This window comes from Phoenix dactylifera, chromosome 8 (genome assembly GCF_009389715.1).
Source record: "Phoenix dactylifera cultivar Barhee BC4 chromosome 8, palm_55x_up_171113_PBpolish2nd_filt_p, whole genome shotgun sequence".
NCBI classification, from domain to species: domain Eukaryota; kingdom Viridiplantae; phylum Streptophyta; class Magnoliopsida; order Arecales; family Arecaceae; genus Phoenix; species Phoenix dactylifera.
In genome coordinates, this window is record NC_052399.1 from 23,067,791 (window position 1) to 23,087,425 (window position 19,635).

Sequence of the window (19,635 nt, forward strand, 5' to 3'; positions counted from 1 at the left end):
CGGCTGTGTTCCTGGGAGATTAGCATGAGCAGCCCACGTAAAAAAAACGTTAAGTTTTAGTATACACGAGTCAGACGTGGTGGGTTAAATACGGGACTGTGATTTAGGGAGGAATTCAAACGAGCGATCTAAACTTTTTTTTTTTTTCCTTTTCTTTTTGCCGTTGGCAACTAAACTTTTTTTTTTTTTTTTTCCGTTTAAAATAAAAGTAGTCAGATCCTCACCGCTGCACGTGCGAATGTGGCTAAAAGTAGCACTATGGTTTCGCCAACCGGGCGCCAGCTGTCACAGCTGGCAGCGGGGCCTGCAATGCCCTGCGCTTTTCCCGTTGCTTTCCCTGGACGAACGAGGGGCAAGCCCAAGGGAGAAGTGAAAACCCCACCCCACCATATCTCTCTCCCGGCCCCCTCCTCCCTTCTCTCGATTTTTCCTCTTCTTTTCTACGCTCTTTCCTTCCGCGATCTCGCCCCGCCTCGCTCTTGGTATCTTTCCATCCAGGAAGAAGATTTCATTCCTCGTGCTATTATTGTTGGTTGCTTCCTCTCTGGACGATTGGATTTTGTCCCCTGGATTTCGCCCTTGAAGTCTCGTAGCGATTTCGACAGGAGAGCTGGGTATCTATCTGGATTTTTGTGGGAAAGAATCTTGGAGTTCCTGGTAGCAAGTGTTCTCGTGTCTCTTCGAAGGTTCTTGCCTCAACGTTTGGGACTTTTGCTCTTGGTTGGAAAAAAAGACTTCTTTTTCTGGGTTCTTGGAGCGATTTCGCTCTCATGCCGTCGTGAAACCATCTTTCCTCTCGGGTTTCGATGCTAATGTTGTTCTCTGGCTGAAAGATCGGAATTTTCGCGAGATTTCGCTGCGGGAGGTTCAGTCCTTGAGGTCTCGCATAAGAGGTTTGGATATCTATCTAGTTGCTCTTTACTTCTGGTAAGAATTTTGGAGTTCATTATTAGCTGCGATTCCCACTGATAGTAAGTTATCCTTTTCGTCTGCTTTAGGATTCTTGCCCCAAGGGTTTGGGATTTCTGCTCTCGGTTGGGAAGAAGAGTTCTTGTTCTGGGTTCTTGGAGCGATTTGGATCTTCTCCCTTCGTCAAACCATCTATCATCATGGGTTTCGATGCTACTATTTTTTCCTGGCCGAAATATTGGATTTTCCACAGAATTTCGTCGCGGGAGTTTAGGTCCTTGAGGTCTCGCTGTGATTTCAAAGGAAAGGATCATAGATTGATCTCGGTTTTGTCGCAAGTATTTGTAGTTCAGCATTAGCTGCAATTCCGGCTGGTAATAAGTTTTCCTGTGCCTCTGTTTTAAAGTTCCTGCCGCAGTTTTGAGATTTTTACGTTCGTTTGGAGAGCGATCCTTTTTCTGGGGTCTTTACTACGAGAGAACTGGTTCTTGGCATCCCTCAGCGGTTGCTGTAAAAAAATTGGATTTTTATCTGGATTACGTAATAAGATTTTTGGGTTTTAATCAATATAAGCTTCTGTTCCGGTTTAAAAAAAAGTTTTCTTGTGCCTCTAAATTCCTTCGGTGAGGTTCCCCAGGGTAGCAAGTTTTGGATTTTTCACTCTCGCCTGGACTCTGCGGAGAAGAATTCCCCTGGGCTCTACTTCAAGAAATCAATTTCTCTGGTCTTTCCTTGAATTGGACTAAAGAATTGCTTTCTTGGAGTCTGGGATTGGTTGTTTAGATATTGGAAATCTAGGGATCTTGTTTCGAGTGTCATTAAGTGATTGCCTTTCCTGATAGGGATTTGTGTTGAGCATGCCAGACTGGGAGATGGTGAAAGGAGGAAAGGAAGATGAAAAGATCATGAGACCCATGTTTCCAAGGCTTCATGTGAATGATACAGATAAAGGGGGTCCAAGAGCACCGCCTAGGAACAAGATGGCCCTGTATGAACAGCTCAGCATCCCTTCACATAGATTCAATTCTACAGCTGCTTCTGTATTTCCTCTTCCACCACATAATGCCAGCACCCCAGTTTCCTCTGCATCAAACCAGGTCAATTTTCTAATGAACCCTTCTTTCCATCCATTTGTGGCATGACCTTAGTTTGGCATGCTTTCTTGCTTCTTATGATGGCACGCTTTTACTCATATTTATTTTGACCACATTTAATCTTAGACGTCTAGGTTCATGTAACAGTATTGCATATGCTAGTTGTCTTTTACTGTCAATTAACAAATACGATCAAGCGTTCTCCCATTTCTTACTTTTAGATTTCCAAACACTACCAACAGAGGTTGGGGCCTTGATATACAACCAGACAATTTGTTTTTTAAGCTTGATAAACACCAGTAGTTTTGGTCTTCTGTAGAAGTACAAATACATGTCATATAAGACAAATGCATGGACTTCTATATAAGCTCATGGAAACAATTTAATATAATCAATAAAGATTGCGATAACTCTTGGATTCAGATGTATTTTTTCACATAGATGCCTAGATTAAAAGAGAAAAAAAAAGAGGTTTCCATGTATTCTTTTTTTCTTTAGTTCTGGGTTGTCCAATATTTCTTTGGAAGAAGTGAGGGGCTAGGACAAGAAGACCTATCTCTTCCCTACTTTTTTTTTTACATAAGTTAAAGAAGCGATTAATAAAATGTACATGAATGTATTAATAGGAATTGCTTTCAAAGTGTCAAGGTTTGTTAAGATATGGTGCAACCACTTTTTTGCTTTCTATGAGAATGAATTATTGAATGGTGTAAAGTCTTTCTTTCTTTCTTTCTTTCTTCTCAGAACAAATGAGAGGTGCTGTGGCAAATGTCATAAATTTGTGGAAGAGATTAGGTGGAAAATAAAAGATCAAGGACAAGGACTGGTTTGCTGGGTTACAACGCAAACTTGCTCCCGACTATATTTACTACAATGCTGCTGATGGAGTGATATGTAATAATGAGCACAACTGAAAGTTAAATGCGGAAGGCATGCTAGGGAAGAAAGGAATATGGGGGATTGACTTCAAGAATTTCTTATATGTACATTTCGTTGTATATTAAAATGTGCTTAATCTATTATTTCTATGTTATAGGATGGCTGCTACATGGTTAAGCTTCTTAGAGTTTTGTAGTGGTCATGTCATTTAAATTAGAAGCAAATTGGTTTTAGCTATACATTGAAGGGACAAAACTTGCAAAGTATTTTAGAGCGGAAAATAGTCAGCAAGCAGGGCAGGGTACTGCCATTTTTTAGGCATTCTGTTTTGTTGTTTGGTAAAGTCCTCTTTTAGTGTCCTAAACCCAAGCCATACGCCCAAGAGCCTAAGAGACTTCGTTTTTCTATCCTTTTTTTTTTGTTCCGTAATAGGTGATTACTTCTGATTCCTACAAGCCTTCCTTTTATTTGTGCAGGGGGATAGGGGGTGGAGGAGAAAACTGGTTATGAATGTTTTCATCACAAAGACAGAAGTTAGCTCATTTTTGGTCAGTAAAAGAGGGAGAACTGCTATAAATTATGAATTATTGGTCGAAGTATATAATTTTCATCTTTAACTTAGTCTTTGGTTCAAGAATTTGATCCTCTGATTGAATTGTGCCGAAATGTTAGGAGGTCATATATCCTTTAGGTATGTCCATTTTTAAGGATGCACATCCCTCGGGGCATTGTTTGGTTTGCAAAGGCTATTGTCAGTACTTCCATGCTTTTAAGAGATTTCAGTGGGACTGAGATGAATAGCAAGACCTGGTAGTAGGGGTATTGGAAGGATGTTCAGTTGAAAAGTGTTAGCTTTACTTGATTACTACTTAGAATCAAAATAAATCCTAGTTTTAAGGTGAGTTAGCATGGGCTGCTTGTCGGAGGGTGGACATACCTTTCAAAAGATCCTTAAGTCCCATAGAATATGGAATAAGAGAGTAAACCTTTTGTTATTTGCAATAAAAAGGAGAAACATGAATATCAGTAGCAAGGACAAAGGCATTAGACAGAGCCAGATGGCACAATCTATGCAATGTTCCTTTATGGCCTTGTGAATGAAGGACTAAAACAAAAATGTATTGGACTTCAAGGAACCTCACAAGTTACAATTTTCCTTGTGACAGCCGCATTAGTTACAATATTAACCAAATACAAGTTTCCTAAATGGGCTTTTAGTGGAGCAAGGAAATGATTTTTTGACATTAATATGGAGACAATTTCACAACTTCTTCCTTTATAACCCTCTGGAGGTTTCATACCAGCAGGTAAGCGAAAGTGAACTCTGCAGGTAAGGAATGGGAAAATAATTGTCGGCATTCAGTGATTGATGATAATAATAATTTTGTAATCTCTTTTTAGGGTTAAAAAATCCAACTAGTCATAGCAACACTTGTTACATGAATTGTCTGCTGAAACCAAGGAGATAAATATTAAATGAGAGTATGGTATCATAACAAGCAATTGAATGTAATAAGCTAAGGGCATTTCATCACATAAATAACTAGATTAAAAATAAAAGCAAGTATTGCTTTGACTTCTAAATGCTTCAATGAAAGATGCAAGATGGGAAAAAGAAGCTTAAAATGGTCAGAGAGAAATCTCAAAAAGGAACTTCTATAAGAGGAGTCAGTTATGTGGCCATGCTCATGCTCTCTCTCTTTCGAGATGCCTTATAAGTTACGGAAGAGTTGAGATATGTTTGTACCCTCTCATTGTTCTCTTCGGACAGCTTGAGCTTGTTTTTTCCATCCTGGGACCTCCATAACTGCCTGTTCTTTTGTTTTTCTTTCTTCATTCATACATGAAGGAAGTCCTGATCTCGTTCTCCATTCTAAGTTTGGATGTGCTTCCATGAAAGACTTTCTATATTTCACCTCTTCTTTGAATTGGAAATGACAATAACTTTTAAGTGTGGGGTCCATATAAATATGCCGCCACCTCTCATTTTTCCTTTTGTCTTTCAAGACTCCAGGAAGAATCCTTCTATAAAGGAAGAGGGGAGATGGCTGGTCACCTAATGATATTCATGTAATTATTGGATGGCCCTATACAGTATGATTTTCCTTTCTACATTGTTCCAATGTCTGCTGACACAAAAGAGAAATTTTAGTTGCTCGATTTTTGTTTTTGTTTTTACTTATAGAACATATAATTGTCTTAAAGTAAGAAGGTTTTTACATGTTCATGAAATCATAATTACCAGATCTCTTGAATAACATCTTTTGTTTTCTAATCTGTTAAAAGTTAGTTTCTAATTATGGAAGTAGACATATAGAGTCTTGAGGAGTCCTAAACTTAGGATTGGCTATAAAATCCTTTATGCTGTTGTAGTATTGACTAGAGAGGTCTTAGTCGTGTGTCTCAGTTTTCTGATCCTTATATGGAGCTTTATATGGAGCTTTATAAAATACTTAGTTCTTTAATGTCATATTTTCTAACTTTGAAATACTTGAGAAGTGTTCATCCCTGATCTTCACTCTCCCTATCCTATCATCTCTATTTCTTTTTACTCTTATATTTCCTTCATTCTTGTTTTCTTCTGTAAAACAAAAATGTGCATTTATTTTTCCTTTTCTCTTTAAAACAGAAACTTTCATTTTTATTTGCTTCCTTGATCCGTGTTGATATGAAATCAAAGATACTCAAAAGGCATTGGTGTGCCAACAAGGTGCTTTTTCTTCATCACGTTCCTATATGCACTTACCTTCTTCTTTATCTGGTGAATCGTCAACTGAATACATATTATTCAAGAAAAGTTGCCTTACAATATGATTTTTGTCATTCTATTCAAACTTTAGGCTATTTTTTCTTTTAATTAGCAGATATAGGGCTTTATTATGGTTATATACACTCATTTTCTTTTCACCTTTACTTAAACCTTACTTCGGGTCATTTGCCTTGTTACTTAAAATAGATGATGCTCTTGAAGGTCTTAGATAGTTGTATACAGTTCTCATGCTAACATCTCATCGTTGTCTACCCTTTGCTTCTTTCTTGTCTTCATCATTCTAACATTTTGTATTACTTAAAATCATCTTTCTGTTAAATTCAAAAGCAATCATTGGCGGATCTTTCCGTCCATCTCAGAAGCCCCTACTACCTAGTTTATTGGGCTGATGATTCAGTGCACATAAGCATTAAATGAGTAATTATGGTTAGCTTTGCTCCGAATTATCCTCACTTATTACATGATGTCATACCCTGACTTGATTGTCTGTGGCTATAAATAGATGATGCATTGTTGTGGGAAATAGCCTTAAATCCTCTTGCATTATATCTTGCATCCCATTTGTTCCCTATATTTGTTAATTTTCTTTTATCTGACGAGGCCATTTTGGCTTCAATACTTTTGCTGGAAGAGGGCATGCTATCAAAACATTGAAATATCAGCTTATAATGTTCAGGCATGAGCTGAAGAGTGATTGAAACAGTTAAGATTTCAGGATTTCATATGACTCCCAAATTCCAATCCTATTGTTTCTCTTAACAAGCTTTGCTCTTTCAGTTAAAATTATTCTTTGACCATTGTTCAGTATGGCTACACTCCTTACTCGAGAAAACTTTACATATGACTTTCCACTTCTTCTTGACACAATAGTTTGATTTACATTAGACTTTCCACTTATTCCTGACACAGCAGTTTGACTGTTGCATTTTTCCATCTTGTTTGTATACAAAGTTTCTTGTATTGCATATTGTGCACCTTTTCGCTTGTTGATAGTCTTTATCTCTCTCCTTCTCTCTCTGAGTTTTACTAACTGGTCTCCATCCTAGCCTGATGCACATTCATTGCTAATACTAAATTTTACCTTTTGTCTTCTCATAAACACCCACCCCTCCCACTCCCCCTGTGTTGGATGAAGTTAAGCCAGTTTATTGAGGACATACCTGATCACAGAAAGTTTGTTGCTTCATCTATTATTAATTCCTTGCCTCTGCTGCTCCAATGCTGACAAAATATGTTGGCTATAGGGAGGTGGTCACGAGAGGAGTGTCTTATCTCCATATTATATACCTCCTGATGCACCTGCGCATAAGTTTAGGAAGGTTCATTCACACTCGTCAAATGGAAAGATTCCTCGTTCTACAATCAGGAAATTCAAAAGACCTGTGAGGCATGGGAATCAAAGATCTTCACATGCTGCATGTTCAATTGCTGGCTACAATTTGCTCGATTCTCACGACGTCTATGATAGGAAGAATTCTAGCGAGGAAGACGATGATTTCAGGGTTCCTACATTCGTTCACTCTGAGTCTGCTAAATGCTCAAGTAAGAATATGCCTGTGAAGGAGACACAAAAATCATCTGCCTCTGGTGTAAATGAGTTAGCAGAAAGTTACTCTTGTACCATGAATTCATCTGCCCTGCTGTCAAATTCTTACGACAAGCCCTTGGAGCAAAAAAGTGCTTGTGCTGTAAATTCAAGAAAACATGAAAGTAACCATAGTGAGAAAATGCATGAAGAAACTAGAGGAATTAAAGAACAGACAGAAGAATTTGCCTTCCACACAGAAAATAGAGAGAAGCTTTCAGAACTTTTAACTTTTTCCAAGGCATCTTTAGATCATGAATGCATAAGAATCAGAAATGCTATTGAGAAAACATGCTATGGAGATATTGGAAGAAGTCAAGAATCTTATGATAATGGTTGTCTGGGTGAACTTGGATGCTTGGATAGCAGATATGCTATAGAAAATGGGGATGCTAGGCTGACAAGTGGATGCTTTTCTAAGTCATCACTTAGAAATAGTCACAAGGATCAAAATATGGCGGATAACTGCTACCGAAAACTGGGTGACAAGGCAAGTGTATCACTGGAATTGAGAGATGGAGACAGAAATGGTGAAATGTCCGATACGTCGATGGACTCCATAGCAGGCTTGAATATTTCTCCTGATGATGTTGTTGGTGTAATTGGTCCAAAACAATTCTGGACAGCAAGAACAGCTATCATCAAGTAAGTACCATGCTAGTTGCTTGTCAACTACATTACAATATCATCCAGGCTTCTACCCTCCTTATCTCATGATGATGGTTTCTTCTTATTGAGAGATCTTTAATATAATTTGTCTCTTTGCTGAAGTTGCTTTACCATTGTAGTTCGTCTTTGGTGGTCGCATGTGGGCAGTCAGTGTTCTTTTAACACTTCACCTTTTGTCTCTTTTAAACAACTTAATTTCTTCATGCCTAACAACTTATCATGCACCCAGAATCCATATATTATCCATTGTCTCAGTAATTCTGCTGCATAATTTAATCATGCAGATTTACAAATAGGTAGTTAGGCCATTTGCAAAAGCAGGTTATACAACCGTTTTAGAATCTTGCGGGGAGTTATTACTTTTAATCACTCTTGTAAGGTCCTTATGTGTAGTTCTATTATCATTGATTGTGCTATTGTTCTTGAATAATATTGGTATTTGGTTTTCAGACATGTGAAGTATGATGAAATCCTTTGTTTTTTCAGAATATGAATCAGTTGCTGGTGTCTGCTGAAAGCAGAGATCCATGCTAAAGGAGAGCATTGAATAATATCACTAAATTTGAGAAAAAAAGGAAAAATGAAATATATAGGATGAAAGTAGTGACAATAAAGGAATTTGAAGGTTCCCCTTTACTGCTTATAAATGTGGGAATTGCATTTAATCTATGGGCGAACTAATAACTCTTTTTTCGATTGATTTGATTGGTGATATGGTTGAACCTCCAAAATTTTTTAGCTTTCTTTTAGACTTTTTATTTTTGGACAAAGAAGAGGGTAAAGAAAATATCCAGCAGATTAGGAGCCAATTGAGAGCATGGGACAAGCGTTTATGTTATAGAATCATGGAAAGTGCCTTTTACCAAGGTCAGTATGTTCCTAACATTATGGGCCAGAAGCTGTTTGCAAGTTGTGACTTAATGCTTCCAGAGGTGCCATGTGTACTATGTTACTCCTATTCTCATGTGATTGTCTGGCTTAAGTTGCACCATTTTCCTTGATTATTTTAATGCCCCCCAGATGATCTACTTGTATATGATTTTGTTCTACCTTAACTAGCTAGTAGAAGTTTTTCTTATTTTCTGCAATAAACAGTTTTTCTAGTTTCCTTGGATGTCTTTTCTCATCCATTGACCATAGTTTGGCCATGTTGTATATGAAAATCTTGAGGCATGTCATGAACTAATGGAGGAGATATCAAATTGCAATTCTGTGTTGCCGTTTCTAGTTCATACATGGTGAGCATTTAGTTTACTTTCGCTCTTTAATTGCTTCTAGTTGCAGAGTGTGTCCATTAATTTGTCACCTATGCCTACATGTGAATAGAGTGAGAGACATCGAATAATGCCTGAGGTATGACCCTTCAACAGTTTTATCTTAAAAGGACAGTTTGGAAACTTTCATCATATCCTATTGATAGACACTTAAATATATTATCTTGTCTTTGTGGAATGAATGTCCTGCTTGGCTGACCTTCATCAAATGATGACTCCGAATGGTGTCTTCCTGCAGAGAAGAAAGTAGACATGGGGAATTAAGAGATCCCTGAACCTATAGCACTTATGCATATAAAAATGCAATATCAAATTATCACACTTGTCTATGAATTATTCCTTGGCACATCTTATGTGCCAGTGATCTTTGCATTAAGAATCAGTAAATCACATTGAAATCATATGGCACTAATGCTTCTGGCTCTACAACTTGCTCCTGCTTTCCAACATTCGTATCTGCACCCAGATAAGTCCCTCCAATACTTCTTCTCGAGCTTGAATCTGCTGCCTCATTTTCACATTTCACTCGCTGACATTTCTTAACATATTATGTTTCAGTTACAAACCAATGGTTTATTTGCACCACGTCACTTCTGCCCACTGCTCTTGTAATCTAATCATCCAGAGAATAGAGAGATCTCATCCCTCCCAAAAATAGCAGTATAGCACCTTCCTTTTTTTAAGTTAATAGTAAGGATCCACGCTAAGATATGTTTTGGACTTTAGACCAACCTCACTTAATTGCTTTACATGGTGGTAGTAATAATGGTGCATTATTCTCTGCCAGTTCTTGAAAAATAGCAAATTGTCAGGTATATATGCCAGGAAATGCCTGTGTAAAGTTTACTGTTGCTGAAATACAGTGATGATGAGTGTCTTACCTTTTGGGTTTGAAGTTTCTTGTGTGATCAACAAACCCCTCTTATTTGTTGCAGCCAACAGAGGATTTTTGCATTGCAGTTGTTTGAGCTGCATAGATTGATAAAGGTTAGTGGGTATCAACAATTTGACATAACTAGAAAATTTACTTGGATGCATAGTACACAATGAAAATTAGTGAATCTGATTCTTGTCAAACAGGTTCAGAAGTTGCTCGCTGCATCACCACATCTACTTCTTGGTGACAATCACGGTTCGAACAGTTCTATGTCAGAATTGCCTACAAAGAACCTACCTGCTGAGTTCAATGTAGAATTGCAGCCACTGACAGAACAGAGAGATGATATTCAGGAACAGAACCAGAACATCAAGTGCCCCGCAGAGAAAAGGGGGGTTCATACATCCCCTTCTCCTGATGGTGGCCTTAGCAAGAAACTTGATCAGCTTCCAAGTTGTGAACCTTGCTCTGGAAAACCATCAACCGTCCCTGTGGCTCCCGATAACAGAGCAGGTCCTTTGTGTTTCCAATCACCCACAAATCAGTGGTTGGTTCCTGTGATGTCGCCTACAGAAGGGCTTATCTACAAACCATACACAGGGTTTTGTCCTCCAACTGCTGGTTTCATGGCCCCTATTTATGGAAGTTGTGGCCCTCTGCCGCTTCAAGTTGTTGGAGATTTCATGAACCAAGGTTATGGTGTCCCAGCATCTCATCAGCAACTAGACATGGGGGGGACTCCTTTTAGGTCGCATGGAGTTCCTCTGAACTACTTCCCGGCACCTTATGGGCTTCCGGTTGTTAACCCATTGATCCCTACTTCAGTTGTTGAGCATGTGAGGTCTATGACCAGGCCTATGGAGCAGACAGAACAGTACTCACAGGGTTCATGTAACATGTTGAATCTAGAGAATGAAGCTTTTGGAGGCTGTTCTTGGAAGTTGAATGTATCTAAAGGTTGCGAGTTGCAGGGAAGCACGGCAAGCAGTCCTTGTGAGAGGGTTCAAGGGAAGGGGAGGGATGCACTAGACCATCCTGTAACCCCACCTACAGAGGATTCAAGACAACTGTCGCAATCTAATGTGATTAAGGTTGTACCCCACAATGCAAGCTCTGCCACAGAGTGTGCAGCACGAATTTTCCGGTCAATTCAGGAAGAGAGGCAACGGCTTGACTCGTAATACATATGTGCTTCTCCAGGGTACACCTAATGGGTTTTACAAGCCAATATGGTCATGGGCATAGATGTAGTTAATTTGGTGTCTCGTAATATTCATATTGGATGTTTTGTTTATAGGAGCCAAAATTTTGGTTGTGGTTGTGGATCTTCTTTTATGTTGTCTATATGTAAATAAAATATCTGAAGCATATGAACTGTTGTTTTGCAGCTTTCTCTCTTCGGGATGATATGCGGTGTATGTAAAAAATCCTCTGCATTAATTTTTAAACTCCAATATGAGCTATTACAGATACAAGTGAAATTAATTGCAAATATATAGTGAGGTTTAGTGAATGTAATTGATTCCTGAGTTTTGGAAATCTCGGACCTGTATACCTAAGTCCGTTTAACTCTGGCTATAAGGAATATCAATGTGCTTATGTTGTGCGATTGGAATATTTAATTTTAAGAGATTTGAGAATTTTTAGGCTGTTGTCTTTCTGATTTGCCTTGGACGATAAAGGTTTTGCAAATGAGGAAAATGAAAATTGTGCATTGATGCAATATATGAACTCCAAGAGGGGGGTTAGGATGCTGAGAGTTTTGCATCGTGTTGGTCAGGGGGATGAGTTCCAAAAAAGGTGTAAGCAAATTGCTGACGTTTGAATGATGATGAGTAAGTACGACTGTCGGGAAATCTGCAACGTGAAATAAACATGAAATTTGCTAGGAAGCTGCGATACGGAATCCAGTGATGGTGGCTTTGCTTGTTGATGTGCCCAAGAAGATATTAGATGATCATATTTTTAAGAGATCCAATATTAACAAGGCATTGAGCCATTAACCTTTTAATGTTGATTTAGTGATTTGCTTAAAGGTTTGGAATGCATATAGGCTATAATATTTTTCATCATCCTCACTACCCTGGAACTCTGGGTATAGCTTCTAATTTTGTCCTTGGGAACCTATATTGTCATGTTTTTGAGTCAATGTTACATAATGACCTTCGTCATGTACCAGGTGCAGTGACTAGATAGTTTTCTGGCGACTAAGGATATCCATGCTTTAGGGCGACCAAATTTTCAGGTGTATCCATGCTCGAGGGTTTGGTGAGGAAAAGGAAAAAGGTACATCTGGAAATTTTTTTGTCATCCTTGCAGTCTTAATAGTTGACATCGTTTGTGCTTTTTTTACCAATAAATTACGGGGTAGGTGATAGGAATTTTGCTATCATGCTTTTGGGCCTTGATTATTGGAATAATCTTTGCTTTTAATTTGTTTTAGCCATTGTTTCTCCCTGGGCAGGAGAGGCGATACAACTTAGTGACTTGTTCATAGGCTTAAGAAGCAAAAGCATAAGGTTGCTTGTTTTTTTTTTCCAACAACTGAATATGACATTAATCACTTCCTGACAAGGAAATGATTGACCAACAATCTGATTACAGAGCATTAGCAATATCATTTGACTTGAAGTATTGGACCCAATGTCCGTCATAGCTATGATTTTGCATAGGTAGAGACTGACCAAATGTAAAATTTTAATTTCTCCTGAAATGTTGTATATTTTTTTCCGAATGACAAATATCCTCAACAATGTGGTACACTCCCATGCCTGACATCTCTGTGCATGAGCTCCAACAGGTCTAGCGTGATTTGACAAATAAAATCCATGTTACTGGAGCCTGCTTTCAAGTTCTTTCCATGGTTTTCCGCATTAAGGAATTTCAAGGAAATGCTATATTTGAATCCACTGAAAAGGAAGGTTACACTGTTGTTATTGCCACACTTGAGAAGAGGCAATTATGCTGATAGTAATGGAGGAAAACATGGACTCTCCTACGTTGCTGATAGGAGCGACCCAATGTATTTGGGGGCCTAAAGCCGTTTTGTCTTTGAAGTCTTTCCTGCAGCGAGCCGATCTAAGGCAAATTCAAAGAAAAGTTTTTTTTCTTGCCATTTTGTCTTTGAGGCCTTTTCTACAGGAGGCATTCTTTAGGCCGGAGCCTTAGGCAACCGCCTCAATTGCTTAAGGATTGAGCCGGGAATGGCTCATAACCAGATTTCATTTGCAACCCTGTTTTGTGAAAATCCTCGTAACAGGCTCCACTTTTTGAGAAAGGCAATAATCAAGCAGATGATGTATATGGCTTATGTGCCCCGTAAATTTAACAAAGCTATCAAATCATGACCATTGATTCTGTGACGAATGCCATCTATCTTGCTAAGTCTATAATTCACATTCACTAGACAAAATTTGCTTAGCCTCCAAAATGTTCCTAGATGGCAGGCGCTCTTGCAAGCAAATGTACAAGCTAACCTGGTTTTTCACGGTTTTTCCTTATGCCTCTATAAGTGATGTTACCACGTCTTAAGGTGTTTACAAACAATGCTGGATCATTGTGAAGATGGCCTGGCCCGATTAAGACCATAGATTTAGCTTAGCAACAGGAAACTACTTCAAGACCCCATAAAATTCAAGGGAAGGAAAAACCTTCCCATTTTCAATTTGTATGCGAGTCAATCCAGAAATAAAGCTGGCTACTGTTTGGCATAGCTTCTAAACAGTTATTGCTCCTTAAATATGCATCTCAATACATACTTCCATTTTCCACATTGTAGGATATCCAACTCCATATGATTTGACAGAAATTGTGATATGTGTACTGCCTAATCAGGCTTTGTCCATGCAATGTGATATACCTTCCATGAGGAACTAACGCTTTCCACTACTTACTAGGATGTAAGAGAGTTTCCTGATAAAAGACCAACAAAAATAATTCCAAAAATGCCAAATGGCTCCCTTGGCTTCATCTTTATCGCATTACACTGAAACCTCTGGACAAAAAGTGGTGCTTAAAGATGGTATTAGCGCTAGCATTTGATTTTTGATGATGCCCATACATGTCTCTATCTCTCTGTAGATTGGAAGGTTTTGTGAACAGCATGGCTGCAAACTTGTAACTGCATATTCCAGTATCTGTGCAACCTCAGCAGGAGGATACTGTCTCGCGGCACAATCCTGCATTTTAAAAACAAATTGGAGCATGAAATGCATATTGCCACAAATAGTGAGATGAAATGATAGTTATAAGCACAACAAAAGGTGTATGCCCATGGAAAATAGGTTGTAACATTTAACTTTGAGTGTAATATTGGCACTTGGAGATGTAAAACATCCTTGGCTTACAGTTAAACAGGTGGCAGGAGCCTTACAATTGAAGGTGCAAATATTCGTAGTTTAGCTGCATTAGTCAACCATTACTGCCAAAAGGTGGCACCACATCTCTCAAAGTCAAATGTAACAGAAGATTTTAGACCTATGAAGACTAAGAAGATGCTTGGTAAGTTTGTTATTTGAAATGTTTTGAGGCTGTGCTTATATTCCATTTGCAATAAATCAAGGTATTATAATGTCAACAAGCAGACCCGTGACCCTGATTTTATATTATCTCAAGCCGGGGTATTTGGTTGGGGCTATTCAAAAGTTCAAATATGCTTCACACAAACCCTGCCACTGGCCAAAAGCAGCAAGCAAGACATGGATCGTCAGAGAATGTGGGTATTTGAATCACTTTTACTGGAGCCAATACAAGATTCACCATCTTAGTACTAGACCCATACCGACACCCTTCTATTATAGTATCGGTATACAGTTCCATACGATACAAAGCGACGTGCCGAGTATTTGTACAGTACGGTATGGTGTACTAGTTCAATACCGGTATGATACAGTATCGACCAGTACAACAAACCTTGAGCCTACAAGTTGATTGGTTAAAATTTGAAAAGCAATTCAAATGAAGAATATACATCAGGAGATAAAAAAAAAACTCAATAAATTGCTCTTATTAGTTTCTTATCAAACAAGATCTGGTATTTTACATGGAAAGTGGGGAACCTTTTTTTTTTCTTCTACATTCTTCCAATAATTTGAAAGGCATAAAGGAATACTAGTTATGCAGGAACAATAGGAAAACAATTAAAAGATTAAATAAAAAAAGGGAAAAGGAGTGGCAACAGATCAACTTTTGCAGAGCCAATTCCTATGATAGACTAGTTCTGCATAGCCAACCTCAAACAGCTCACTAAACAATTAGAGAATAAAGAGATTCAGAAGATAATGTTTTGTCCATAATCCTCAGCAACTCCATCTGTAACTTACCTGAATCATGAGAAAAGTAGCAACACAGGATGAAATCAACTCTGAAGGGATTGCATATGAAAATTGTACTCGTGGACTGAGTGCATGAGTTGTTGCTGGCTGTAATATACATGAAACTGCTTGATTCTGATTATTGAAATTTCCTGGATGAGGAATATATCTTATCCTCGATTTGCTAGATTCAGTTCCAAAACACTGATTATTTTTAGATTCTATAGCCTCTCCGATGCAGGTGAGAGCATCTTCCCCATCCCTCAGAGACGACATAGCCTGAAGAGTTCAACAAGTCATGACATGCTAAACCCGAATAAAATCCATAATCATGTAAAAACAAGGTATATTGTGAAGTACATCTATATTATCATGGGTCTTGATTATATAAACTCCTGAGAGCATATTTCAAGACCGCTAGCATTTTTCTCAGGTTGATGAAAATGGAGAATATAGTCATGTCATCGAAACATGAGATGACTCCCATATGTCCAGAGGGTGGCTCGGCATGAAGAAAAAAAATAGACTGCCCATATTGGCACGTCCTATTTTTCTTAAAATATATATTCAGTAAGGTTAAGATTAAGAAATCAAGACAATCACCGTCCGTCTTACCTGCACAGTTACATCAACCATTTTCCTTGCCTGAGACATTGAATTTTCCACAATTTCTACTACGTGAGATCCGGTATCATGATTGTAAAGGTCATAGGTATTGAAAGAGCCAGAACATCCAGCAAGTCCTGAATTTTCCATTGACCTATGCAATGGAGATGCAGAGATTCCATGGAAAGTGTTACGTTGCCTTAAAACAAGCAGGGCAGAACCGACCTGGAAGTTATGGCAGTTTACTATAATTCTGTTCAGAGGCCTCAAAAAAGAAAAAAGAAAAAAGAAAAAGAGAAAAAAAGGAATTGTGATAAGTCAAAGTATCAGGCAATAAGGTCCATCAAGAACTTACCTGGTCCCTGGCTTCTTGTAGCTGTAAGAGTACCATGGCATACTGCTTTCTGAAGTGTCCCAAGTCCCTTTCTGAATCTCCATCGTTTTTCTTTCCAGCTACTTCCTCATTCATTTCCCTTAGTTCCATCAGCAATGCTTCCTGCAAAAGGGAAACAAAGATTTCTTAGACAATTATGGAAAGAAGCCCAACAATTAATTTTAAAATCCATCTTAAACTTGGAAGAAGCAAACTACCATATGTGGATGATGAGACGAAAGTTTTGTAAAAGATATTATTAGAGGAAATCCCAGTGAAAACACATGAAAGTCAATAGTACAAAAGAAAATAATAATCTAATAGATGCAGAAGCACTTGACAAATTAAACAAGTAACGTAATCAATAAAGCCAATGGGCAAAGGAAATTAAACCATCATCTTTATTCCAAGTTCTTGCATATCTTCAACTATCTATTGTGTGTTAGAATTTAGAAACAAATGAGGTTCAAGCAGTCTGCATATAAATTTCTATGCCCATTCATGATCTACTGCTAATTTGCTATCAAAATTAGCCTACCCCTCTTCGTGAGCCTTTTCCTCCCAAGGGCCTGTTCAGATGATCTTGTAAAATCCCACTTTGTGGGATTGCCAACACCGAATTAGCACACAAGTTAAAATCTAGGGTATCAATAAGCAGAACCAGGACACCCCAATCTCTGGTCCAAAAGAAAAAAAAAATGCTTGGAATCATATTAAGCCAAGAGACAGACCCGATTATGGTTATATAGGGACAAAAAAGCAATTTGAAATGATAATATGGCGTACTACTCATATAACCATATCATAGACATATTCCACATGCCAAAGCAACCAGGGAACTTTCTCTCTTCTATCGCTTCAATAGTGACAATCAATAGACCAAACCTTGTCAATCTTCTTCTCTTTAGAACAATGATGGCAAGACCAGAAAGCTCTCTCTCTCTCTCTCTCTCTCTCTCTCTCTCTCGCGCGCGCGCGCGCACGTGTTTACATCTGGGATTATACAAGCAGGCTTTTTTGGGCCCAAGTCAAGTCAAACCAACTCTTCTAGTCTAAACTACAAATATTTAGAAATTTCAGAGAGACTTTATGGAAAGAATTTATAGCGAAGGACATCATCTAATGGAGTGAGATGAGAATCCAATGGGTGGTCATCATTTCAATTTTCAAGTAAAGTAGCTCGACCAATGGACATTAGACAGGCAAACTAGAAACCATAGAATGAAGCAACTTAAAAAGTCACTGTTTTGAACATATTCTATTGATGATGCAAAACTGATAAGCATGATTAAGAGTGACCGAGATGACTTACCAAGCATCTTGGTACCATATACCCTCAAACATCAATATGTCACAATACTCGAAATTTCCTTAGACCAATTATTTTCCTAGTCTTTCTCGACCTTACTTTTTCATTTATTCTTAACTAAATTATAACAATTTACGCAAACTCTTAAACCGGACACAGCTAGAAGATACATTAGAGTTCCCCACATTTGACACTTTTATTCTACCTTAAATATAAATTTTTCATTAATAATTGATTTTGTGAGTACATTCAAACATGATTCCTGATGTGCCAACCCATATCAATAGTATTGATAGAGATAGGTATTTCTCATGGTATAAATACTCTTCTTTAACCTCTATACATAATCTTACATGCCAACCTAAGCTTTATGCCACCATTCAAAGTTGAGTGGTCACATAACATGTATTGATAGAGATAGGTATTTCTCATGGTATAGCATGTATTGATAAAGATCAGTATTTCTCATGGTATGAATATTCTTCTTTAACATCTATACATAATCTTACAGGCCAACCTAAGCTTTATGTCTCCATTCAATAATTAAAGTGGTCGCATAAGGACCCACATAAGCAAGAAGTCTGGTTGGATTTGAGGTCGATTTTGCCACCAAAGAATGCTCAAACAGCTAACTAGTTAAATAAGAAAAACCAATGAGCAAACTATGGATCAGGAAACTCATTTGGAGTCTATATTCTGCACTGTAATGCATCCAGAAACTTCTTTGACAGTGGTCGCGGGAGAATTTTCACACATGTCAAAAAGACTAAAAGACCTCATAAAAAGCAAGAAACCATATGTTAAATTTTAGATGCATATTCCTGATCAGAACAAGAACATTGTTTCAGTTTCTAAACAGCGGTTCCAATAAAGAAAACAGTGAGACTATGCTTATTAGAAAATATGCAAATTTTCTGATGTATGCATATATTAAATAGTTTTATATACTATTGGTGGTGATGAAAATGGTATTAATACCAATTGCCTCAAAGATCTCAAGCTGTTTAATACAACTCAAACTAGTTGTTGTACATGAACAACATTTCATAAGTATGGAGTTGTCATTGATGAATGAACAGATTACATAAATATATATTCTTTTCAGTTACCGCACAAAGTGTGTAAAAGAGAGTAATTTAAATTTTTACTTTTAAAAAGACTATCCAATAGTTGAATTAAAATTACACTAAACAACAAGAGAACAGATTTTAATGCATTAAAGGTACCAAACAAGATCACCTTTTTCTTCAAAGCACAATTCAGCTCCGCAAGGGCTCTAATATCAGCTTCCCTTTCTTGGATCTGTGCCGATGTACAAGGTTGATCACAGATCATATGTTGCGCAACAATAGCAACTTCACTTGCAGAATATTTGCCCAGTGCATTGGCATCTTTCATATCCCCCTATCAGAAAGGATTTTAGTTGCATAATTGAGTTGATGGTGGATGATATCATCCACTTGCATGAGTAGATATACAAAATGGAAAAGACAGGTAACCTTAGCCTGCTCATTCAATGCAATGCATGGATATTTGGTCGAGGCCATAATAGAAGTCCCATCTGCAATCACCAAACTCTTTTTTGGAGAAAACTTTGCAGAACTATCCATTTTCAGTTCCATTATATGACCATCAGGCTTTTTACCAGTAAAGTTGTTGCATAAATGGTAATTGACACCATTCTGTTTTCTAAGATCTTCAGGCATATTCTCCCATGGATTTAGAGGCATACAGTCAATATCCTGAAAAAGGTAGATTTAGTTATAATCTGAAATGCAGCCACAAAGCTCCCATGAATGTAAAGAAAAAATAATAAAAGATGATGGATGCATCTTCAACTAATCTTCTTGTCTTGAAAATAAAAAAGCAATGATAAATTGATAACCGCACAAGAAACTGAAGAAACAGGATTTAGCTTGCCCAAAACCTCTGCCTGTATGATGGCCTGCCACCCAGACACATGGCAATTCACCCCTAG

General features: G+C 37.9%; 2 protein-coding genes across 5 annotated transcripts in view; one reads left to right on the forward strand and one right to left on the reverse strand.

The window, feature by feature from the left end:
* The first annotated feature begins 351 nt into the window (after positions 1-351).
* On the forward strand, positions 352-11,555 carry LOC103719991 (protein HEADING DATE 3B-like). Its single transcript, XM_039129288.1, has 6 exons — positions 352-893; positions 999-1,283; positions 1,752-2,006; positions 6,897-7,882; positions 10,116-10,167; positions 10,261-11,555. Exons 3-6 carry the CDS (start codon positions 1,767-1,769, stop codon positions 11,236-11,238), a joined length of 2,256 nt encoding a protein of 751 aa, XP_038985216.1. The 5' UTR covers positions 352-893; positions 999-1,283; positions 1,752-1,766; the 3' UTR covers positions 11,239-11,555.
* A 2,129-nt stretch (positions 11,556-13,684) lies between these two features.
* LOC103702014 (protein ALWAYS EARLY 3-like) overlaps positions 13,685-19,635 on the reverse strand; it is a 41,160-nt gene continuing 35,209 nt past the window's right edge. For all 4 annotated transcript variants that reach the window (XM_039129292.1, XM_039129290.1, XM_039129289.1 and 1 more), the window contains 6 exons: positions 19,157-19,399; positions 18,897-19,061; positions 16,331-16,471; positions 15,985-16,200; positions 15,379-15,648; positions 13,685-14,235 (listed from right to left, as the gene is read on the reverse strand). In XM_039129292.1, coding sequence (XP_038985220.1) covers positions 14,038-14,235; positions 15,379-15,648; positions 15,985-16,200; positions 16,331-16,471; positions 18,897-19,061; positions 19,157-19,399 — 1,233 coding nt within the window. In that variant the 3' untranslated portion in view covers positions 13,685-14,037. The remainder of the gene's footprint in view (positions 14,236-15,378; positions 15,649-15,984; positions 16,201-16,330; positions 16,472-18,896; positions 19,062-19,156; positions 19,400-19,635) is intronic.